The 25,682-nt window shown below is 44.9% G+C and overlaps 2 protein-coding genes across 9 annotated transcripts in view; one reads left to right on the top strand and one right to left on the bottom strand.

The window, feature by feature from the left end:
- Window positions 1-25,682, top strand: part of LOC144683856 (sodium- and chloride-dependent neutral and basic amino acid transporter B(0+)-like) — a 435,158-nt gene that overhangs the window by 139,150 nt on the left and 270,326 nt on the right. The gene's annotated exons all lie outside the window — the stretch shown is intronic.
- The window catches only part of LOC144683854 (sodium- and chloride-dependent neutral and basic amino acid transporter B(0+)-like), a 453,756-nt gene that overhangs the window by 299,449 nt on the left and 128,625 nt on the right, over window positions 1-25,682 (bottom strand). For 6 of the 8 annotated variants that reach the window (XR_013577348.1, XR_013577347.1, XR_013577344.1 and 3 more), the window contains exons 3-5: window positions 10,558-10,689; window positions 8,432-8,599; window positions 3,646-3,784 (exon numbers count right to left, since the gene is read on the bottom strand). The exons of 1 other annotated variant lie outside the window; for it this stretch is intronic. Coding sequence is in view for 2 of the 7 variants with exons in the window: in XM_078547361.1 (XP_078403487.1) it covers window positions 3,646-3,784; window positions 8,432-8,599; window positions 10,558-10,689 (439 nt within the window). In the remaining 5 variants the exon portion in view is untranslated. Of the gene's footprint in view, window positions 1-3,645; window positions 3,785-8,431; window positions 8,600-10,557; window positions 10,690-11,389; window positions 11,552-25,682 lie in introns of all 8 variants that reach the window. One more of the 8 variants, XR_013577346.1, reaches the window with a different exon arrangement.

Genomic DNA, 25,682 nt, shown 5'->3' with positions numbered 1-25,682 from the left:
GAGTGTTGGTTGTTCAGATGCTGATTTGAGGAGGTGCCTTGAGAGAGAGGAATGTGTGAAATGTTGTGGAGGAGAGTGCTGGGGAAATTAGAGTGTAGGGGTTGGCACCTGAAAGTGGGATGCCACTCACATTTCCTGCCCACTTGTGGTTATTGAACCTCTTGCGACACTGAATCCAGGTTTAAGGGGCCACACTCCTCAGCTCACTTCCTCAAGCACTTCTGCCGATACCTGCTTTGTCTAAGAGGCTGGTCTCTTCCTCCCATAACCAGGAAGCAACACTTCTCGGTAGTCCCTCAGATCTTGTAGCAGAATCTCCAGGGAAGTCTCAAAGGGGTTAGGGGATGACATAGGGAGCAGCCTTTCCATGGCTCCCGTCCATTGCAATGGTGGCTAAAGCCTCAAGATGCCCTGCTGGGGTTCCCTTTAAATTGAAAATTATTCATTAGCAGGTCATCATTGCACCCACACTCTGCTATTGGTCAGGAAACCCGGATGTGGGATATTAAACAGCCATGGGGAATCCCTATGGGGCACCGGTTGGCTTCCCAGCCCATCTCAACCAGTGCCTTTCACCTCACTCTCACAAAAAGCAGTTCAGTTCCATTAATATTCCACCCTGTATCGCCCAATATGAACATACAGGCAAACATATAAACCAGGAGCAGGAGTAGGCTATTCGCACCCTCAAATCTGCTCTGCCATTCAATAAGATCATGGCTGATCTGATTGTGACCTCAAAACCATTTTCCTGCCTATCCCCTATGTCCTTTGACCCCTTTGCCAATCAAGAAACTATCTAATCCAGCCTTAAAAATATTCAATGACTTGTACCTCCACTGCTCTCTGGGAAAGAGAATTCCACAGACCAATGATGCTCAGAGAAAAAAATGTTCTTCTCATTTCCATCTTAAATGAGAGACCCTTCATCTTTAAATTGTAAACCCAATTCTAATCAGGAAACATCCTCTCATCATCAGCCCTGTCGATTCCCCTCAGGGTCTCATACGTTTTAATAAGAACACCTCTCATTCTTCTAAACTCCAATGGTTGCAGACCCAACCTGTCCAACCTTACCTCATAAGATAACCCCTTCATCCCAGGAATCAGTTGAGTGAACCTTTCCTGAACTGCTTCAAATGTTAGTATATTCTTTCTCAAATAAGGAGACTAAAACTGTATACTTCAGATGTGGTCACAACAATGCCTGTATAACCATAGCAAAACATCCCTGCTGACATATTCCATTCCCCTTGCAACAAACAATAACATTAAATTTGCCTTCCTACATACTACCTTTTCGTGATTCATGTACCCTCTAAACCACGAGTTTTACAATCTTTCTCCATTTACATAATATACTGCTTTTCTATTCTTCCTGCCAAAGTGGGCCAGTTCACATTTTCCCACATTTATATAGATAGTAAATACTTGAGGTCCCAGCACTGATACCCATGGCACTCCACTGGTTACAGCTTGCTAACCCAAAAAATGACACCTTTATCCCTACTCTCTGATTCCTGTTCGCCAACCAACACTCTATCCATGATAATCTGTTGCCCTCTACAGCATGAACTCTCATTTTGTGCTGTAACCTTTGATGTGGAACCTTATGAAACAGCTTTTGGAAATTGAAGTGCACCACATCTACAGGTTCCCCTTTATCCAAGTTGTTTGTTACTTCCTTAAAGAACACTAATAAATTTGTCAAACACGATTTCCCTTTCACAAAACGTTTCGACTCTGCTTAATTGCATTATTATTTTCTAAGTTTCCTTCTATAACCTCTCTAACAATAGATCCTAGTGTTTTCCCTATGACAGATATAAGGCTAACTGACAGGTAGTTCCATGCTTTCTGTTTGCCAACTTTCTTGAATAGAGGAGTTACATTTGCTATTTTCCAATCTGATGCAACCTTTCCAGGATCAAGAGTATTTTGGAAAGTTACAACCGATGCATCTACTACCTCAGCAGTCACTTATTTTAGGACTCTAGGATGAAATCCATCAGGTTCTGGTGACTTGCTTGCTTTTAGTTCTAATAGTTCTCTCAGTAACATTTCCCTGGAGATTGCAATTGGTTTAAGTTCCACCCTCCCTTTCACCTCTTGACTTACAAGTATTTCTGGAATGTTATTTCTGTCCTCTACAGTGAAGACAGACAAAATTTCTGTTCAATGCTTCTGCCATTTCCTTAATTTCCATTATTAATCCCCAAGACCCATTCCCTGGAGGATGAATGTTCATTTTAGCTACTCTTTCCCTTTTTAAATATTTGTAGAAACTCTTACTATCTGTTTTTACATTTCTAGTGAGCTCTCTCTAATACTCTCATTTCTCCCTCCTTCTTACTTCTTAAGTCTATCTTTGCTGGTTTTTAAATTCTGTCTAATTTCCTGTCTTACCACTAATCTTTAAAGGTTTATATGCTTTATCTTTCAATTTGGTAGTCTCTTTAACGTCCTGAGCCATGAATGGTTCATTCACCTCCTACAGTCTTTCTTTCTCACTGGAATGTAACTTTGTTGAGTGTTATCATATATCTCCTTAAATGTCTGCCACTGCATTTCGACTGAACTATTCCTTAAAGTATTTTCCCAGTTCACTTGAGCCAACTCTATCTTCATATCCATGTAACTGCCTTTATTTAAGTTGAAAACACTAGACTCAGACTCACTCTTCTCTTCCACAAATTGAATGTGAAATTCAATTATGTTATCATCAGTGCAACCTAGAGGTTCTTTTATTTGGAGGTCATGAATAAATCCATCCCCATTGCACACCACCAGGTCTCAAATAACCTGCTGTCTGGTTGGCTCTGGAACATGCTGCTATAAAATATTACCTGAAAACACTCGATGAACTAATTTTACAGGCTACCTTTGCCAATGTGATTTGTCCAATCTATATGTAGATTAAAATTACCCATGGTTATTGCAGTACCTTGCTCACAAGCACCCATTGTTTCTTTCTGTATATTCCATCCTACATCATTGATGATGTTAGGGGGCCTATAAACTACTCCCACAATTAACTTTTTCCCTTTGCTATTTCTTACCTCTACCCAAACTGATTCTTGATATTTAGAACTAAGGTCACATCTCACTATTGTACTAATGTCATCCTTAATTAACAGAGCAACCCCACTACCATTTCTACCTCCTGTCCTTTTGAAATATCAAGTACATTCAGCTCCATCATATTGTTAAACATGATACCTTCTCCCAGACAGTTTCCCCCAATTCAGTTCCCAGGTCTATAGGTTAAACACAATACTGTATTCAATTAAAACACAGAGAAAAGGGATATCAGTCACTGCTAATTGGAATCATTTAATGTTTAGAATTTTGGTTGTGAATCTCTCCCTTGAAGAAGTCAATTCAAATGTTCAATAAATGTTTCAATGTATAAATATTCTTAAAGGAAACCTGCAGCATTAGAAACCAGGGAGCTGTTAACTAACAAAAGGGCCCCTGTTGTGATGTTATTTTGTAACAGGTGTATGTTGTAAATAGTAGCTTTATCTAAATCAAACAGCTTTTCACTCATTAAACAGGACATTCACCCAACTAACCTTCCCAAGAGGAAGCTACTGGTACAGCTGTGCAGGTTATAGGTGCAGCTATCTGTAGTAATTTACTTACTCCCAGTATTGCTCACTTGGACTCTGGTGAGGAATGTTGATTTCTGCTCCACTTGGACAAGTTTCATTGTTTACATGCAGCCATGTTGTATTAACGATTTCAAAATACCCATCATCCAGAGTGAGATTGCAGAGTGGATCTAGAAAATGTGGAATGTGTTTTAGAATTACATTTCATTGGGAATGATGCTGTCATTTCTCGTGAAATAATAAGGATCACTGTTTCACTCTGACTGAATCAGTCCAATCCATTTTATCACACGGGTGAGGTTACAGGTGGGTCAGAACACAAAGGTACAGTCTGCACACTCCACTCACAGAACAGTACAGCTCTGCTGCTCACTCTACTCGTAAAAGCAGATGTTATTTGGCATATTCTGCAATCATAAAACAAGGTTAAGACATCAAACTATAATAAGTTCCTTCAATGTGTTATGATGATGACAGAGGGCTATCAATATATATTTTTTAAATTATCATTGTAGAATTTCTTGTGGTGGGGGGATCTCCTGGTTCTTTATTATTATTAGAATTAGGGGTTGCAGGAAAAATCAAGAGATGTGGCATATTGCCATTGCAATACATATCCACATTGCAATATATATTTTCATTGTAACAAATGTCCCCACCGTAATAATTGTCCCCAATGTAACACATATTGAGGTTTTAAAAGGTGATTATGTCTTAAACTGTCTCTTTTAATTCAAGGATATGTGACCTGCTACTCATTTTGCCCACTGATTAGCTGATGTGACCTGGTTGCCTTGGGGAACAGGAGGACCAGGTCAAGTCCCATTGAAACTCAAGTGCCAGTTTTAACACAGAAACAGAAAGGGAGAAGCAACTGTTCTTGCTTTTGCAAATGTACTGACTCAGAGGGCAGAATTTTCCCCCTGGGGGATGTTGATGGGCGGGCGTGTGCAGGTGCGCTTCCGATCAGCGCCCCCGATCGGAGGCGTGGCGCCATTTTATGTCTTAATTGGCCCGCCCAGCATGACGTCCGCACAGAAGCGCTATGCGCTCCCTGGGAGGGTTGGGGGGGGTGGAATCCCCAAAATCTAGAGTGCGCTCTTTAGCGCATGCGCACGAAAGAGTGCATTCATCTCCCTGAGGCTAAGTGCTGCCTCAGGGAGATCGGCTCTCCTGTCAACAACATTAAAATAGAAAAAAAAATGCCCTTACATGTTCCCTCATGTGACAATGTCACATGAGTTGGGACTTGTTCAGAATTTCCATAGCAGCTTTGTTAAAATTTATAAAACCCTACATGAAACCTCATCGTACTGGTGCATGTGGTTTCATGTTTTTTCTCGTTGCCACCGAGGCTCCTGGCCTGCCCGCCAACCTTAATGTTGGACGAGCAGGTCCACTAAGTACTTTAATTGATCTGTCAATGGCCTCAATTGGCCATTGACAGGTCGGCGGGCACGCAGCTGATTTTGCTGCACCCCCGCCTTGCTGAAAATTTAAATGGGACTGGATGACGTCGGGAGTTCCGCCTGACGTCATCTTGTATCATTTTACGCGTCGGCAAGCGGGCCCCGCCCCCGCTCGCCGATGGTAAAATCCTGCCCAGAAACTCTGGTCAGGGAGAGAAAGAGGGTAACAGCAGCTGTGGACAGCAGGGGAAAAGGCTGTTCTTTGTTAGCCATCTGGTAGAATACAGGTGGGAGCATGTTCCCTGGTCAAAGAGACAGTACTGTTAAAAATTTAAAGACACTGGAAGATTTGCCCTGCCATAGCCAGAAGAAGGAATCAATGGATGGGTTTGCTGCTGGAAGTTGGTTTGGGAATTCTCAGAAAACTGAGGAAAATGATTTCCGATAAACACTGGACTTTATGACTCACCAAATTAGGGAGAAGGGCAGCCTTTGGAAGATGGGAATCATTTTGGACTGGTTCCCATAATGGCCACAATTCTGCAAAGAATGCAGTGTAATGTAGAAATATAGCTTGGGTTTTTTGGTCCTGTTAGGGTGTTACAGGGGAATATCTTTTTTTCTAAAGTTAGGGTATTATTTGCCTGCTGAGAAATGTTTAGTTTTTTAGTTTTAGTGTGTTTGTTACAGTAAAAGAATCTCACAGCCCCATGGTGACCCATGGCTATGTGGTAACACAGAACACTACACCCTCCTCTATTTCACATCCATGGGTAGCAATGTAACTTGTTTTACAGATCAAACCTTACACTTTTTCGGCTGGCATTTCCTCCCCATTTGTATCCAGTGATGCGTAACCTGAGTCTGAATACATTAATTGTCTTAAAAGATCACAGAATTATGCATGTAAGTTACGTGAAAAAAAATACATTCTGCCCAAATCTCACATCCAGCCTTCAAACCCTGTATTGGAATTCATCTCCACCCACAAGCCTGGTCATACCTCCGGCTCTCACATGAAAATACCCTCCAGCTGCACCTGTTTGGGACTGTTCTCTTAACATTGCAACAAGATTCTCATGTGCACAGGAGCCCTGTGTTCACCTTGAGGAAGAGCAGATCAACTGACCGGAAAGAAAACTGATGTAGGCACCAGTCTCTTCTTGACAAAATGAATAAAGTCACTCACTCTCAGGCTGCATTGACTGTACTGGAGGAAGAAGTGGAACAGATCCAGAAAGCCAAGTCTCAAAGAGTGAAGCCCCACAGGAGACGGCTGCATCTCATTCACAGATACTCTGTCCAGAGAGTCTGTATACCCTCAGATTGACATACCTGGGGTGGCGGGGAAACTGACTTCGTACCGATAGTTTTCACTAAGGACACAATCGGCCGACTGTGTGACCTGCTCCATGATTACTTGAAGCTTTGACCCATGTGCCAGAGTCACCACAATGGGAGTGAAGGTGATTGCAGCCCTCAGCTCTGGATCCTTCCAGGCATCCAAACTGGGACCTGTGTTAGATCAGTCAGGGGGCAGTGAAGGACAGCATTTGGCAGGTCACTACTCTCTGCTCTGTTGAGCTGGGAGTTAATTAAATTATGAACACAATGACCTGAGTTTTCGGAGCAGCAGCAATGATTAGCGGATTGCCATTGTGCTCGTAAATTCCCCCAGCTCAACGCTACTGCGCATTTCTTCCGGGGTCTTCCGATCCCAGCTTTCACAGAATTACACAGCGCAGTGTGCTCCGAGAAATTCGGCGGCGCGGAATCGGGTCAGGGGGAGTCAGGTCACACCTGCTATTTATGGTACTAGCTGCCGTCTGGTAAGTTTAAAGATCCAGACTTTAAATGTTAGTGAATGGATGAGTGAGTGGATGACCGAATGAATGGGTAGATGGATAGGTAGATAGAACAGATGAGGTGGGTAAAGGGGTAAGTGGTTGAGTTCAGTAAGTGGGTGAGTTAGGTAAGTGGGTCAGGTGGGTGAGGTGGGTTGGGGGTGTAGCTGGGCTGGGGTTAGTTGTGTTGGGTTAGGGTGGTAGTGGGATCAGTGGGGGTAGTCAGGTCTGGTCTGGAGGCTAGTCGGTTCGGGTTGGGAAGATAGCTGGCTGGTTGGGAAAGGTAGTCAGTTTGGGGAGGTAGTCAGATCAGATCAGGGTATGCAGTTAGATTGGGTTGGGGTGCATTGAGTGGAGTCAAGGTTTAGTATTGCAGAGCCGTAGAAGGTCTCTGACTCTAACTCAAAATTGGAGATCTTTGTGGAGGATCCAGGGAGCAGGGGAATTTCCCATTGGGAGTTTAAACTTCCCGGGCAATTCCCACCAAGGTCCGCGTGTCAGGACATTTGCAGGATCCCACGTACCTCTTCAATAATATATCCGATCTCCGAAGATCTGGAGACTGGAACATTTGGCCCAGGATGAAGCAAATGGTGAGCACACTGAACTATAGGGAAGAATTATCAGGTCGGTGAGTGGGGCGGGGTCACGGGTCACTTAGATTTTCAGTTCGGCGGGCGTGCCAAACTGTCAAAGACCTATTAAGACCTGTTAAAAACTAATTAAAATAGTTAAATGGGCTGCCCGTCCAACCTTAAGGTTGGACGGGCAGGCGAAGAGCCCAGGCGGCCTTTGAATTTTTCATGAAGCCTCATCCACGGGCGGGATAAGGTTTCATGAAATGTTTAAAAATTCAATAAAAATTATTTTAAAAATTAATTGACATGTCCCAGCTCATGTGACACCGTCACATGAGGGGCCATGTTTTAAAAGAATTTAATTACTTTATTCAGGTGTTAAAGTTAAACACATCTCCCTGAGGCCCGGGCTCAGAGATCTCCCCCGACCCACACAGGGAGCGCTCAGCGCTTCCAGGCGAGCGTCACACTGGGCGGGCCTTAACTGGCCCACCCAGGTGAAATGGCGGCATGGACCTGATCAGGTTCACGCTCGCTCCCGCCTGCTCTCGCACAACCTGTCCAACGGTGGGGGTGGAAATGCAGCCCATAGGATTGCAACTGGTGAGCACACTGAACTATAGAATTGCTGGCTTACCCAATCTGCTCAAGGCAATAGACAGAACACAAATGGTACTGAATCTCCCTTTCAGAAGTGACAAAGCTACATCAACAGAAAGGCTTCAATTCATCTGCAATTCCTGCCTCAGTATCCTGTCACATTGTTTTCTTTGAGCACAATTCAATAATAGCAAATATGATCACCGCTGGGGGGGTCCAGTGGAATGATGCAGAATTAGCAAAAGGCTTCCTTCCTGTTTAGTGACTGATGACACTCCTTCATGTCTCACAGGCTGAGGTGGGGGGAAGGTACAACCAGGTACATGTGCCTAGCAGACAGGTCATTGAGAGCCCAATACTTTACCCAATAGAAGTGAAGACAGTACCTTTGGGAGTCCTGCTGCATGTTTCATCTGCACCCCACCAACTGAAGCAGTCTGCCCACGGCAGGGGGGATTGGAAGGAAGCAAATAAGTAGTACAGGCTGTAGGCAAGGATGCAGTTGTAGGAGATGTCAATAAGTGTACTGGACAGGACCATAGTGATCCCCACACCTAAAAATAGAATGAGGAGCAGGAACTTCAATTAGCAATTATTTAATGTTGAATTTTTTTTTCAAATGGATTCAGCTGGTCAGGCAGGCCAATTTTGTTATAATTAACCACTCTGACTATTTCTGCTGTTATCTCTGTGTTTATATGGCTTCAGAATTATTGCATAGATTAGGAAAGCTGCCAAGCAGTTTAATACAATGAATAAAATGTATATTTTTTTAAATATAAAAATATAAAAGTTATGCTTATATCCTATTCAGAAGTCATACTTCCTGGCAAAATATTCTAGAGAAATATAACATATAAAGATAAAAAGAGAGAGATAGGCATTCTCTTCTCATTTTCCTGACCCGGGAAATTCAGGAATTTAGAACTAGCTGTAATCTACAGAGAAACAATGACCTTCCATTTAACCTCAGGACTAACCCGCATATATCGCATTTCATTTGTCTGATTTTACAGGGAAAGTTCATCATAGTTCTCTGCAGCAGCAATAAAGTCTCTGTCTTCATAAAACAGCTGATCGACTGACATTGTGAGCAATACCAGGATGGATGAGTTGATGAAATAATTAAGGATAAAATTATTTCCTTATCACTTCCTCATTCTCAAAGAAAATAAGCAGGAATTTGTTAAATGATGGAAGTTGATTGTTAACTCTTACCACATTTTCTAACCCATTCTGGGGTTTGTTCCCACAGGTGCTGCACACCCTCTGGTCTCCTGTCCAAGTGAACATTCTTCACTCAAGAAGCTAAACAATGAACATCATTAACTAGTAACTCGGAGGAACATCCCAACTGGGCGCAGTCCAGTCCTCACCCAATGTCCATCGCCCATATGTGTGCTTTTTGAGAAGAGTTGGCAATCAGTGACAGAATCCTTCTTGGTCTAAAGTCACAGAGACAGCTCTAGAGCTGTTGCCCAAGACTAGCTGCATTGTTGAGGTACATGTGTCAATTTGTTTATTTTAATTTTAAATAGCACACCAGCTCTCATTCTTTCTCTCAAAACTTTCTCAATGTGTTTAATTTTCTCATCATGCTTCTCATGAGACAGGAACATTACTCCACACAGGGAGATTGAATTCCCTCCTCCACTTGATATCAATGGAAAATATTTGCCCACATGTTTAAATCCCTTTCAGTGGCCTATTGCTGCATAGGGTTGCCAACCCTTCAGGATTGGCCTGGAGTCTAGAGGATCTGCAGATCAATCTCCAGAGCGCTGCTGTGTGCAACCCTGGAGAAAAATCACAGGCCAGGATTTTACATCCCCGCCACATCACGTCTCCCCCCGGTGGGGATGTAAAATCTCCATTCAGTTCGGCGGGACCGGAATATCCTACTGGGTGGAAGGGGCTGTAAAATCCTGGCCATAGGGACATTAAAAAAGATGGACAAAAAAATATTTTCTTTGAACATTTCTCTTCCCCAGACATAAAGATACTGAAAATGGGGGAAAAAAAGACTGTTTGGCTGCCAATCAACCATCATCCAATTGGGCAATGAGTCTTTTTGCTTTCCCATTGGCCGTGGACGACAGCATTTGGCTGACTAATGGCTGGAGCATTGGGAAAGTTATGTGATGAAACCTTCAGGGATACATTTAATCACAGTTGGCAAGCCTATTGCTGCATCTAAATCAAACAAGTAACATTTCAATGAACTGTCACTTCTTTTGGAAAAATGAAACATGAAAATAGCATCAATGCTAATGACTCAGTAACAGGGGTCGAGAGGTAGAGAAGTCGTCAGATATTGGGTCTAATATCTGACTAAATTGAGAATGAAAGATAAAAACATTACATTTGCTGCATCTTGTCTGTTCTCTGTATTTGTCTTTGCAAAAGCAAATGGCAGATCAGATTGCAAACAAGATACCAGCAAGGCTGGCTTCAACCTCCATACACCAATGCGAATTAAACACTATTATTCATTTGCTAAATGAACATTAACCTTGCATCATTGGCACGGCTTTCCACACTGCAACAGGTCCGAGGCTGGCAAACTGCCCAAAGGAAGATTCCAAGAAAAACATCGGCATAGCAATAAGTGCCAGCATGAGTGTGTAAGGAATAAGAAACACACCTGGAAAATATAGTAAAGGAAAGCTGAAATATATTTCATGGACATTAGATTTATTCACACAATAATGGTGTGGAAGTTAAACAACTCATTTGTTTATTTCATATTAACACAAACTAAACATTGCCATTGACAGAACAGTGTGACTGCAGATTGCAATTGTACTCAACATCTGAATACTAAACATCCAAAAACAATATTCAGGCTCTTTATCCTATTACAATATTCCCAGCTCTTCAGTTCATTTCACTTGAGATTCTCAGATTAACTGACACAAAGTGAATGCTCTATTTCAGCACAGTCCAACGAGTTTACAGAGATATTATTAGGTGCTCTTTTCTGGAGATGAAAACACAATCTGTGCTTCCCACAGAAACCTTTTCCTTTGAATTTTCGCAGGAATGAAGGATCAATCATTATCGTTGAAATTATAGAACATCAATGTGAATAACTATATCATTATAACCTTAAAGATCCCACCAGCCCTGAACCTCAACACTATTTTTCAATCAAACGTTGTATGTATTGGAACTTTCCCTTCAGCTGATATTCCAGACTCATCATTATGTCCCTGAGTATGGTCTTTTCAAAGGGGCACAGCGGTAAGCAGTCAGGAGGGGCTGGCCCTGGGAGTCCTCAACATTGACTCTAAATCCCATGAAGTCTCATAGTTTTGATAAGGAAACTCCTGATTGCCATCTACCTGTGTGAAAATCATCACTCCTCCTCGATGAGCAACACTTAGACGAGGGGCTGAAGGTAGCAATGGTGTAGGCTTCTGAACTGATTGTTACTGGTAAAAGTTTCCATTGCATTCCCACTGTTCACCCTCACAGGCTCAGTATCCGCATTGGATCTCTGGTTACTGTAGATGGGACAAAAATATCTTCAGGCTTTTATGGTGCAAATACACACTGATGCAGATCCAATGTAATCAAATAGAAAAGCAAAACATCTCAGTCCATATATTCTTTCTCAGCTCCTATCCATGGTGAAGGTTTAAGTAGAATCCATGCTTAATAGTTCCACCAGCTTCTACTTAACAGAATCACAAGGATGTGTTATAAAGCAAGTTGCCCCAGGTTATTGCAAATGTAACCTCTGGATGTTCCACACACCAATATCCTTAATTGCACTTATTTATATGGCTCTGTTGAAACTTAGCGCATGCTTCATGGAAAGACCGGAACTGCAATTGCCCGCTTAAATGCATCAACTTTAGAGCAGAAAACATAGAAAGCAAATTAATAACATTTTTGGTCTTATGGTATGGCAGGTGATAATTGCCGTGCTGACCAAATTCCAATGGGAAACTTGGCCAAGCTGTCACAACGATTTGCAATTTGTACTTATATTACGAGAAGGTATGTGCACTGAAGTCTGAAGTAAAAGTTCCACTTTAAATATTAAATTAAAACATTTACTAACAAGAGAAAGGAAACTTAAACACTCATGATTATAGTACACACTTAAATTTAATCTTACAACTTTTCTCAAAAGATTTCTACTTAGCTAGACTCCCAAATAAACACCGTTCATAAACACTTCTCAGAGAGTTATCACTGCTTGACAGGTGATTGCCAACTTCTTTGAAGTCACTCACCTGTCTAGAACTTCACTAACCTTCAACTGCACTTTCCTTCTGCCAGCTTTCACCACAGCATGGGAGCAGCTTATGCAGCTCTACCTTGTACCTCTGACAAAGAGCGAGAGAAGAAGGAACACTTACACTAACAGCACCACCAATATCAGGAGCAAGATCAGCATCAACATCAACTGTCTCTTCCTCAACTGCATGCCCCTCTACAGGGGAGAGAGGTGGAGAAAGAGATCCAGTTCCAAGGAAGCAATACGCCCCTCCACCCCCAACACAGGGTGTACTGAGAGGGGATCAATGCCCTCAACATGTCTGAGCACTAGTGCTTCCTGAAGCTCAGGTTTTCCTGGCATCTGCAGCCTTGTAGGATAAAATCTCCTTCCCAGTGGGGGAGGTGGGTACACATTGTCAGTAGTTGTCAAGGTGCCTGGCACTGGAAGACAAACTCCACGCATCTCAGCTTCTTGCTGGACTTTGTGCTCCCTTCTCCTGCAGGGGGTGAAAGCAGAATGGTGTGACTATATGTATTGGAGAGGAAGGAAGGACATGGTGACTGAGGAATTGGTGTGAGAGTGCAAATGGTTGAGGGTGAGTGTAATTCCGATGGGGATGTGAGATGACTCAAGAGCGAGGAATGAGTGGACATACAAGGTGTGTATTTCTGAGGATTGCTGCTCAGGAGAATGCTGGGAAAATCAGAGTGTGAGGCTTGGCACCTCAAAGCATTATGACACTCACTATTCCACCCTCCTGAAGTCCTGGATCCTTTTGGTGCACCATCTCCAGGTTGGTGGGAGCAACTCTTGCTGCTGATTTTCCTTGATCACTTCCATTTACGCTGTCTGGTTGGAGAGGCTGCCCTCTTCCTCCAGTCCTTTGGAGAGTTCACCTCACTGTTGTCCCTCAGGTCCTGCAGCTGGACCTCCAGATCAGAGTGCGCAACCCAGGGAGCGGCCTCCCAGGTCTCCTCTCCATTTCTGTGGCTGTTACAGCCTCAAAACCACCTCCAGCTAACCCATTCTAACATGTCCAAGTTCCTTCAGTTGAAAATTTTACCTTTGACAAAATAAGCATGACATTCCATCCACTTTCTGTGTTTGACAGGGGAACACAGAGATAGGATGCTAACGCCATGACTCAGAGCCTCAGTGAAGCCGCTGAAGAATTCAACAGAATCTTGACCTGGTAATGCTCCCTCCTTCTTAGCAGGGACTAAAGTGAGAGAACTCTGTCCATTGCGTCCTTGACAGTGAATAAATTCAGGGTCGAGAAACGATTTAGTTGCTGAGACCTGACCTGGAGGGGTGCAAATGAGGCAGCTGTTCAGAGAATATTCATTTGGTAACATTGGCCCGGATCTTCCGAGGAGATTGAAATTTTTACCACCTTGACACTGCTCCAGATTTCTTACCAGGTCTTCCAAGCCTGGCTACAAAAGATATGTAGAGCACAGTCCCTCCGAGAGCTCCATTGCAGCGCTGTAACGGGGAGAAGACAGGACACACCCACTTTTTATGTGATTGGCTACATAATGGTAAATTTAAAGGGCTGGTATGAATATCAGTGAATGGATGAGTGACTGAATAAAGAGGGTGGCAATGTGTGTAGGCAGGTGGTAAGTGGGTAGGTGGCTAGGGTTGGTGAAGTGGCAGATGGATGAGGGCGTAGGTGGGTCGGGTGGTAGTTTGGCAACGAGCTGTTGGGTAGTTGGAGTGGGTGTAGCGTGGTCAGGAAGGGGAGTCTGGGTCAGAGGGTTAGTCAGGTGGCCGGGGGGTTAATCAGGTAGGGTCGGGCCTGGGGTAATCCAAAGCTCGGAGACAATAATCAGGTGGTCAGGAGGTGAGATTAGGGGGTCGTCAGGGCATCAGGGAGTCTGTCAGGCATTGAGGAGGGAGTTGGGTTGTCAGTGTGAGTGATTGGAGGGGGCTGTCAATTGTGGAGTTACCAGGCCTTAGGCTAGGTGTTTTTTGTCTAAGTTTTCCTGAAGAACTATCCGGGTAAGTACATTGGAACTGTCTAAGTTCTGAGTTAGAGTCGAAGACATCTGTGCAGGGTCCCAGGGAGCAAGGGAATTGCCCATCAAAAGTTGAAGCTTTCCGGGTAATTCCCATGGAAGTCAGTGAGTCAGGGCTTCTGTGGGGTCCCAATATGCATCTTGGATGATACAGCCAGACGACAATAACTCACTGCAGCAGGAGGATCCACAAATATCCCCATCCTCAATGATGGGGGAACACAGCACGTCAGCACAAGAGAGAAAGCTGAAGCATTTGCTACAATCCTCAGATAGAAATGTCAAGTGGATGATCCATCTTGGCCTCTTCTAAAGGTCCCCGAAATCACAGATGCCAGTCTTTCGCCAATTCGATTCATTCCACACAATATTAAGAAATGGCTGAAGGCACTCGATACTGCAAAGGCTATGGCCCTGACAATATTCCAGCAATAGTACTGAAGACTTGTGCTCCAGAACTTGCTGCACCCCTAGCCAAGCGGTTCCAGTACAGCTACAATACTGGCATCTACCCAGGAATGTGGATAAGTGGCCAGGTATGTCCTGAACACAAAAAGCAGGACAAATCCAACCTGGCCAATTACCGCCTCATCAGCCTACTCTTGATCATCAGTGAATTGATGGCAGGGGTCATCAACAGTGCTATCAAACAGCACTTGCTTGGCAATAACCTGCTCACTGATGCGCAGTTTGGGTTTCGCCCGGATCACTCAGCTCCTGACCTCATTACAGCCTGGGTTCAAACATGGACAAAAGAGCTGAACTCCCAAGATGAGGTGAGAGTGACTGCCCTTGACATCAAGGCAGCATTTGACTGAGTGTGGCATCAAGGAGCCCTAGCAAAACTGGAGTCAATGGAAATCAGGGGGAAACTCTCCACTGCTTGGAGTCATACCTAGCACAAAGGAAGATGGTTGTGGTTGTTGGAGGTCAGTCATCTCAGCTCCAGGACATCACTGCAAGAGTTCCTCAGGGTAGGTAAGATACCGCTCATAAGGCTACTTAATGAGATAAGAGCCCATGGTGTTGGGGGTAGTGTATTAGCATGGATAGAGGGTTGGCTAACTAATAGAAGAAAGAGAGTTGGGGTAAGGGGGGCATTTTCAGGGTGGCAACCTGTAACAAGTGGAGTGCCACAGGAATTAGTGCTGAGGCCACAATTATTTACAACATATATTTATGACTTAGATGAAGGAAGCCAATGTACTATCGCCAAGTTTACGGATGACACAGAAGTAGATGGGAAAGCAAATGGTGAGGATGACACAAAGAGTCCACAGAGGAAAATAGACAGGCTAAGTTAGTGGGCAAAAAACTTGGCAAATGTAATATAGAGCAGGATTTTGCCTTTGGCGGGGGTGCTCGGCAGGAACGGGAAGTTGACTGATTTCACATGGGCGGGCCAGTAAAGGCCCACCTTGCATGGATTGCGAACGGCAGCACTGAGCGCTGCCTGTGCGGGCGGGCAGTGGAGGGCGAGCTGAGCCTTGCGTGCAGTTTGCGCATGTGTGAGAAAGAGCGCTTCAATCTCCCTGAGGCACAGAGCTGCTGCAGGGAGATTGAAGCGCTGTTTAAAAAATTATTAAAGACAGTAAAAGTTTAATAAAACATGTCCCCTCATGTGACTCTATCATATGAAATGGGACATACTTTTAATTCCAAAATGAAGCTTTTATTTAGTGTTTATTTGTTTTAGGAAACCTCATCCCACTCGTGGATGAGGTTTCCTAAAAATGTAAAGGCTGCTTGGCCTTTTCACCTGCCCGCCAACCGTAAGGTTGGATAGGCAGCGTAGGTTTGAAATTAATTAGATTGTTAATGGCGTTAATAGGCCTTTTACTTATTGGCGGGAGCGCAGCCGACTCTGGTGCGTGCCCGCCGAGCGAAATATCACGTCAGTGCGCGATGACATCGGGGCGCACACCCGATGTCATCGTACATCATCTTACACTCGGGCATGTCGGGTGCGCGCCCGCACGCTGAGCGTAATATTCTGCCCATTATGTGGGAAAATGTGAGGCTATGCATTTTCGAAGGAAGAATAGAGGAGCTGAATATTATTTAGTGGAGAAAGACTGCAGAAAGCTGCAGCACAGAGGATTTGGGGGTCCTCATGCATGAATCACAAAAAGCTAGCATATAAGTTCAGCAGGTAATAGAGAAGGAAAATAGAACGTTGGCCTTTATTTCAAAGGGAATGGAGCATAAAAATAGGAAATATTGCTAAAGCGAAAAAGGCACTAGTTAAACCACACCTAGGATACTGTGAACAGTTTTGGTCCCCTTATCTAAGGAAAGATATACTGGCATTGGAGGCAGTCCAGAAAAAGTTCACTAGGTTGATCCCGGGTATGGAGGGATTTTCTCATGAGGATAGATTGAGTAGGTTGGGCCTTTACTCATTGGAGTTTAGAAGAATGAGAGGCATATTATTGAAACATAGATGATTCTTCGGGGGCTTGACAGGGTAGATGCTGAGAGGTTGTTTCCCCTTGTAGGAGAGTCTAGAACCAGAGGGCATAATCTCAGAGGAAGGGGTCACCCATTTAAGACAGAGACGAGGAGGAATTTCTTCTCTCAGAGGGTGGTGAATCTGTGGAATTCTCTACCGCAGAGGGATGTAGAGGCTGGGTCAGTAAGCATATTCAAGTTTGAGGTAGACCGGTTTTTAATCATTAAGGGAATCAAGGGCTATATGGAAAAGGCAGGAAAGTGGAGTTGAGGGTTGCCAGGTCAGCCATTGTCTCACTGAATGGCGGAGCAAACTTGATGGGCCGAATGGCCTACTTCTGCTCCTACGTCTTATGGTCTTAAGGTAGTGTCCAAAGCCCAAACATCTTCAGCTGCTCCATCAATAGCCTTCCTTCCAGCATAAGGTCACCTGCTGATTGTACAATGTTCAGCACCATTTGCAACTCCTCCGATACTAAAGCAGTCCATGTCCAAATGCAGCACTACTTGGATAACATCCAGGCTTGGGCTGACAAGTGGCAAGTAACATTCACACTACACAATGCCAGGCAATGACCATCTCCAATAAGAGAGAATCTAACCATCACTCCTTGACATTCAATGGCATTACCATAGCTGAATCCCCCACTATCAATGTCTTGGGGGGTTATCGCTGACCAGAAACTGAACTGGACGAGCCATACAAATACTGTGGCTGCCAAGAGCAAGTCAAAGGTTAGGAATCCTGCAGTGTGTCCCTTGATTTGCACATCCTGCGCTATGTGGGAAATCCTAGATGCTCTTGGCGGTCTGGATGACCATGTGTGCAGGAGGTACCTCCAACTGGAGCAACTCGAGCTGTGGGTTTTGGAGCTTGAATGTCATCTGCAGGCACTATGGTGCATTCACGAGACTGAGAGGTTCATGGATAGCACATTTCAGGACGTGGTCACCCCGCAGCTTAAGGAAGTGCAATCAGAGAGGGGATGGGTGACCACCAGACAGAAGATCGAGATCAAGCAGGTAGTGAGGGAATCCCCCAAGTGCATCTCGCTCATAAAATGCTTTTCAGCCTTTGAAAATGGAGAGAGTGATGGTTCCTCTGTGGAGGCCAAGCAGAGGCAAGGCCATGGCACTGTTGGTGGTCCAGCTGCTCCGGGGGGGGAGGGAGAAGTGTGGAAGGGCAATAGTGGTAGGGAATTCATTAGTGAGGGGAGTAGACAGCACTCCTGTGGCCGTATACATGACTTCAAGATGGTATGTTGCTTCCCAGGTGCCAGGGTCAAGGATGTCACAGAATGGCTGCAGGGCATTCTGAAGGGGGAGGGTGAACAGCCAGAGGTCGTGGTCCATGTTGGGACAAATGATATAGGAAGAAAGAGAAATGAAGTCCTGCAAATGGACTTTAGGGAGTTAGGTAGGAAATTGAAAAGCAGGACTTCAAAGGGAGTAATCTCTGAAATTGTGGCTGGAGAGATGGTGCAGGAGGGAGGGCTTTAGATTCCTGGGGCATTGGGACCATTTCTGGGGGAGGAGGGACCTGCACAATTTGGACAGGTTACATCTGAACAGGAACGGGACCAACATCCTTGTGGGGAGGTTTGCTGATACTGTTGGGGCAGATTTAAACTAAATTGGCAGGGGGGATGGGATCCTGAAAAGTAGTTCAGAGGGGAGAGAGGCTGAGGTGGAATTACAAGTTAAAACACTAGCCAGTAAGTGAGTCTGGAAAGCAGGGGGAACATAAGCTAAGAAAGAAAGAAGTGAGTTTAGCAAGGCTAAATGGGATATATTTTAATGCAAGGAGCTTAAGGAATAAGACAGATGAGCTGAGGGCACAGATAGGCACGTGGGAATATGATATCATAGCTATGGCCAAGACTTGGCTAAAAGAAAGGATTGGCAGCTCAACATTCCTGGTTATAGGGTATTCAGACGAGATAGAGATGGGGATAGAAGAGGAGTCGGGGGGGGTCGCAATATTGATCAGGGAATCAATTATAGCAGTGAGGAGGGATGATGTCCTGGAAGGATCATCAAATGAAGCCATATGGGTAGAAATAAAAAACACAAAAGGGGTAAACACGCTGTTGGGTATATACTATAGGCCCCCAAACAGTCAGGGAGAGATAGAGGATCAAATATGTCATCAAATTTCAGAGAAATGTAAGAATAATAAGGCAGTAATAGTAGGGGATTTTAACTACCCAAATATTAACCGGGGTAGTTTTAGTGTGCAAGGTGGAGAGGGAGCAAAATTCTTTAGTTGCATCCAGGAGAAATTTTTTAGCCAGTACATAGAAAGCCTAACAAGGGAGGGGGCAGTTCTGGACCTAATATTCAGAAATGAGCCCGGGCAGGTGGAAGGCATATCAGTAGGGGAGCATTTTGAAGATAGTAGCCATAACACAGTAAGATTCAGGATAGTTATGGAAAAGGGTAAGATTGGGCCGGGAATAACGTTTCTAAAAGGAAATTAGGAAAGCTAAGCAAGTGCATGAGAAAGCATTGGTGGGTAGAACAGAGGAAAGCCCAGGAAGGTTATGCTGGAACTGAATAAAACACTAGTTAGGCCACAACTGGAGTACTGCGTGCAGTTCTGGTCACCACATTAGAGGAAGGATGTGATTGCAATGGACAGGGTGGAGGGGCGATTTACCAGGATGCTGTCTGGGCTGGAGGGTCTGAGCTATGAAGAAGGATTGGATAGGCTGGGGTTGTTTTCCTTGAAGCAGCGAAGGTTGAGAGGGGACATGGCAGAGGTGTATAAGATTATGAGGGACATAGATAGGGTGGATAGGAAGGCATTTTTTCCATTAGCAGAAGGGTCAATAAACAGGGGGCATAGATTGAAGGTAAGAGGTAGAAGGCTAAGAGGGGAGTTGAGGAGAATTATTTTCATCCAGAGGGTGGTGGGAGTCTGGAACTCGCTGCCTAAAAGGATGGTTGAGTCAGAAACTCTCATAACATTTAAGACGTATTTAGATGTTCACTTGCATTACCATAGCCTCCAGGGCTATGGGCCAAGCACTGGAAAATGGGATTAGTGTGGTGAGATCTTTGTTGACTGGCGTGGATACGATGGGATGAATGGACTCCTTCTGTGCTGTCAACCTCCATGAGGCTATGAGTAACTCACCTCCTGACTCCCCAAAACCTGTTCACCATCCAAGGAGCACAAGTCAGGTGTGTGATGCAATGCAACCACTTAGCTGGTTGAGTCCAGATCCAACAACACTCAAGGAGCTTGACACCATGCAGGACAAAGCAGCCCACTCGATTGGCACTCCATCCACACACATTTGCTCCCTCCACCACTGACGCACAGTAGCAGCAGCATGTACCCTACACAAGATGCACTACAGAAACTCACCAAGGCTCCTTAGACAGCACTTTCCAAACCCACGACCACCACCATCTAGAAGGACAAGAGCGGTAGATACTTGGGTACATCACCACCTGGAAGTTCCCCTCCAAGCCACTCACTATCCTGGCTTGGAAATGGGCCAATTTTTTTTATTCATTCACGGAATATGGGCTTCGCTGGCTGAGCCAGCATTTATTGCCCATCCCTAGTTGCCCTTGAGAAGGTGGTGCTGAGCTGCCTTCTTGAACCACTGCAGTCCATGTGGTGAAGGTACACCCACAGTGCTGTTAGGAGGGCAATTCCAGGATTTTGACCCAGTAACAGTGAATGAACGGCAATATATTTCCAAGTTAGGATGGTGAGTGGCTTGGAGGGGAACTTCCAGGTGCTGGTGTTTCTATATATCTGTTGCCCTTGTCCTTCTAGATGGTAGTGGTCTTGGGTTTGGAAGGTGCTGTGTAAGGAGCCTTAGTGAATTCCTGCAGTCCATCTTGTAGATGGTGCACACTGCTGCTACTGTGCATTGGTGCTGGGGGTAGTGAATATTTGTGGATGTGGTGCCAATCAAGCGGGCTGCTTTGTCCTGGACGATGTCAAGTTTCTTGAGCAGCACTCATCCAGGCAAGTAGGGAGTATTCCATCACATTCCTGACTTGTGCCTTGGAGATGCTGCTTACGCTTTGGGGAGTCAGGAAGTGAGCTACTCGTTGCAGAATTCCTTGCCTCTGACCTGCTCTTGTAGCTGCAGCTTTTATATGGCTAGTCCAGTTCAGTTTCTGGTCAACGGTGACCCCCAGGATATTGATAGTGGGGGATTCAGTGATGGTAATGCCATTGAATGTCAAGGGGTGATGGTTAGCTTCTCTCTTATTGAAGATGATCATTGCCTGGCACTTTTGTGATGCATCAATGTTACTTGCCACTTGTCAGCCCAAGCCTGGATATTGTCCAAGTCTTGCTGCATTTGAACATGGACTGCTTCAGTATCTGAGGAGTCGCAAATGGCGCTGAACATTGTGCAATCATCAGTGAACATCCCCATTTCTGAACTTATGATGGAGGGAAAGTCATTGATGAAGTTTCTGAAGGTGGTTGGGCCGAGGACCTGGAACTCCGTCCCTTACAGCACTGTGGGTGTAGCTACACCGCATGGACTGCAGCGGTTCAAGAAGGTAGCTCACCACCACCTTCTCAAGGACAATAAGGGATGGGCAATAAATGTTGGTCTGGCCAGCAAAGCCCACATCCCTTGAATGAATAAAGGAAAACAATTTTGAACCAAAGGGTTTGGGCTAATGTTTACAGACTTACATACGGCACTCTGACTCTAAAGGCTGGGACTTTGACTTTGTTCTGATATTGGAAGAGATGTTGAGTAACACATAATATGGAAACATGAACATTGGAAACCAGTTCCTGGAGTTATAGGGCCAGACTAGAGGTCCCATCATGGGGAACTGAAGGGGTTCTCTCGGCAGGGTTCGGCTGACTGGCTGGCTGTTGGAAGATCTTACCCAATTAAGAGTGAGGAGGTATAGGGCCCGACCAGTAAGAGTGCGAAAGTAGCACCACCTATGATTGCTGACCTCCACAAGCTGCCTAGTGTAGCTTGCAGGAAGCATTCATGTGCCCCTACTATGGATCACTGGGCTGCACAATTACAGATATTGTGCTCGTCTCCATGAGGGAACTGCTAGTGTTCATCTTTGTGCTTGTAAGAGAAGATTTAATGACAGGTGATGGGTACCATTTCTGTCCATCCTGACCCCCATGGTGGAGGCCTTAGAACTTGTAGGGCAGCATGGCACCACTCCTGTGCTGATGGTGAGGCAACTGCAACAATTATGAAGAAATATCCAGGACAAAACAGTCTGCTTGATTAGCACCCCATCCATTTGCATTAATATTCCAACAACCACTGACACACCATGCACGGAATGTATATTATCTACAGGATACACCACAGCAATTTACCAAAAGTTATGTACCACGTCTCAAACCTCCCCCACCTAGAAGGGCAAGTGTGACAAGTGCATGTGACTCGTGACATGAGTACCATTTGCAACATTACCAGCTCATGAATGCTCATTAACTATGCTGCTTGCCTGAATTACGTGGTGCCTTCCAATCTTGTGTCACGCTAGCAGGAAATGATGCCAGCCTGAATCACATTTGAAAGGCAGAGTGATGTGTAGTGGTCAGGCCCCCACTTTGCTCGCTCCTTCAAGGTGAGTGCAACATTCCTAGCCTACCTGCCACAATTGTGCACTGGTCTTATTGCATTGCCAGTGGAACATCATACTGCTGGGGGTGTAGGTTTTTATTGCTCCTGATGGGTGTCTTCATAGTCCTGAAGGACATCACTGTGCAGTGGTAACATGGCAGAGCTGAACACTTAAAAAGAGACCAGCATTTTGACTGGGACGGAGGGCTGGGAATAGGATACCAGACGTATGGGGGCCAAAGGGGCAGCAAGGCATTGCAAGGGATTTGGTTGTTGGGGGGGGGGGGGGGGGGGGGCAAGGTGGGGAGGTGGAAGGGGAACGATGGTAGGCAGAGGGGAGACTGAGGGTTGGGAATTTGTAGCCCAACAAGGGAAACTGAAACACTGCTAATTAAGGGGGTGGATGAGATACCACATATATGAATGGGAGGGGTGCACACAGAAACTGGAATAGGAAAGGAGTGGGGTATTGTCTGTTAGTGTGGCACGTGAGGGATAGGTTGCACTGAGACTTATGAAAGGGGGGTGGGTGGGAAGGGAGACAGTGTGGTGTTCAGTCATGAGGACAGTGGGGAACTCATTGAAAGCCACTCCTTGGTCTGGGGCCAGCAGATTGGAGTCAGAGTGTAGAGACACTCCTTGGGCTGACAGTCAGGGGTGAGAGTATTGGCTGTCCCTGGTGTCAGGCAAATATAATAATTTTCATAGTGTTATTGGAATCTATTATAAAATAGAGTGATAATGGGGTCCGTGCCTATGGGTCTGTGTGTGTGCGTGGGACTTAATTGAATTGAAGGCAGCTGGTCTGAAGGCTTTGATGTAACAGAAGGTAAGCTAGGTTTGAAATGTCAAGTAGGTAAACATGGGGTTGTTTTATGATGTAAGGTGTAAAGGGAACAATTGTATTTTTTAAATAAATCAGACTGGTTTTAATTCAAAAGATGGAGTGAAATATTACAGTTAGCCAGGAGAAGTTAAGAAACAGTGTGTTTATTTTTCCTAAAAATGACTAGTTAAATTGGTACTATGAAAGATTTTTATTTTTAGAGAGGTGAAGTACAAAGACATAGAGAAACAATGGGAATTTACATTCAAAGGGGAATATATGGATAAAGGAGAGAAGGCTGTGTGCAAGGGAAGGCATTCTAAGATCTAACAAGTGTGAAAAGCCTTCAGCATCTAAGCCTCAAGCTGCTGTCTACAAAGAACTGAAGCTAAGAAAACTCACTTTGACTGTTTCAGGGTATTGGGTGTTCCTTTGCCTGGGTCTTTTAAAATCTACGTGTTGTACGGTTGCCTTAATGAAAGCGTAACTGGGAGTTAGATTAACTAGGGGATTTTGAAGTTATTATAGTAGTCATTTGTAGATCTATGTATGTACTTAAAATCATTTCTTCTATTAATAAAGGTTTAATTTCATTTTGTAAGAAACCTATAAGACTTGGTGGCCTTATTACTACTGAGTTCAAGGCACGCATCTCGAAATGTATACAAATTGCAAAACAGTTGTGGCAGTTGTTTCTAGTTTTCCTCCAGGATTTGAATAGCTCAGCATTTACCATCAGCTGTGCCACAACAGCGAAAGTGTGTGTGTGTGCACGTGTGTCTGTGTGTGTTGAGAGCAATAGAGCGTGTATGTGAGCATGTGTGGTTGAGAGAGTGTGTATGCCCTTGTAAACAGCGTTTAGATGGGGAGGGTTCAGGGATCCACATGGGGCATGGGCATGTCAGCAGTGATGGGCACGGAAGCGGGGGTGCTGGTCATGTTGACCACAACAACAATGGGATCCAGTATTACTCGGGGAAGTTGGAGAATAACAGGAGGGAGCTCTAACTTCTAGGATGCAGACAGTGAGAGAGGGATCATCAAAGCTGATCTTGAATTAATAGCGCAGAACCACCATCTTGCACCAAAGTAATGGCGCAGATATAAATCAGAATTAGAAGCGAATTTGCACAGGAGGGGTCTGCGGCAGTGTGGGAGGGGAGCACTGCTGGAATAAGGAACCCTTTCAGAGCCACCTTCTAACTTGTAGGTGCCACGAGATTAAACTGGAGTCAGAGTTGAGAGAAAGGAGGAAGACCTCTTTTAGAAGGCAGCCTTTTGCGGCGCTATAATAGGGGAATGTCGGAGTCACTGGCTTAACATCACAGTCGCTGCATTTCAACATTAACACTTAGGAATGCAAAATTTGGGAATGCAGGCAACTGTTAAAGAGGCACAGGTGCTGCATATATGGGACCCCATCAATGGGAGACTGTCATGTGCTTTCCAGAATTGGCATTCATAACGGGCCAAAGGGCATCCAGTCATTAAACATGAGCAACATATTGTTAATGAGTGTGCCAGATCAGAGATTGGAGCACTGAGCAAGGTCAGATCACACATGTCATTCAAACCTTCTCCAGCCTCTGTGAGATTCAGATGTAAAGCCTCAGGGATGGCTTCTTGCTGACCTGATGTGTCTGTTAGTGCCTCAGATACAAGGCTGCATCAGCGACAAGGCTAGTGGGGCAGAAGCCATTCTAGACCATTACAGTTACTTTTGGTTACAGATTGTGAGCTTCACTATGTTCACCTGTTATTCATTAATCTATTCAATCTATCATTTCAGAGGGAAAGACAAATGAGTTATTGATCCAGGATGCAAAGCTGCCATTTTTTAGGACTCTAATCGAATGGAGGAGAAGAAGGGACAGACGGCGCTGGGCTCGGGTTCAGGAGGAGACCTGCCTGAGGGTCAAGGGGAGCCACAGCAAGAATACGAGGATCATGAGGATAGACCCAGACCATGGAGACAACTCGCTAGACCAAGGGTTTACTGAAGGAGACTCACCTATTTACAGATGAGTAAGAGACAATGCCATGCATGTCTACACTTGTCCCAAGCTCTGGTAAATCACATCTGCCACATTCTACAGGAGGAACTAACACCCCATGGAGTGGGAAGCCATCCCCTGCCAGTGGCATTGAAGGTCACCATGGCCTCAATTTCTTTGCCTACGGGTCATTCCAGGGACCACAAGGGATCTGTGTGGCATCTCACAGTCCGCAACACATAGACACATCAAGGAGGTCACAGATTCCTGCAACAGCAAGGCACACCATTATGTGAGGTTTGCTCTCAACGAAGGTTGTGATGCTGTGAGATTCATTGAGTTTGCAGCTATCTCAGGCTTCCTTAGAGTGCAGAGTCCAATCAACTGTACCCATGTGGCTTTAAGTGCTCCATGGCAACAGCCCCTAATGCTTATCATCCATAAAGGTCTTCATTCCATCAATGTTCAGTTGGTGTGTGATCATCCGGAGCACATACTGCGCATTTGTGCCAGGTACCCTGGG

The sequence above is a fragment of the Cetorhinus maximus genome, chromosome 8 (assembly GCF_964194155.1).
Source record: "Cetorhinus maximus chromosome 8, sCetMax3.hap1.1, whole genome shotgun sequence".
NCBI classification, from domain to species: Eukaryota; Metazoa; Chordata; class Chondrichthyes; order Lamniformes; family Cetorhinidae; genus Cetorhinus; species Cetorhinus maximus.
This window is presented reverse-complemented; position numbering and strand designations above follow the sequence as displayed.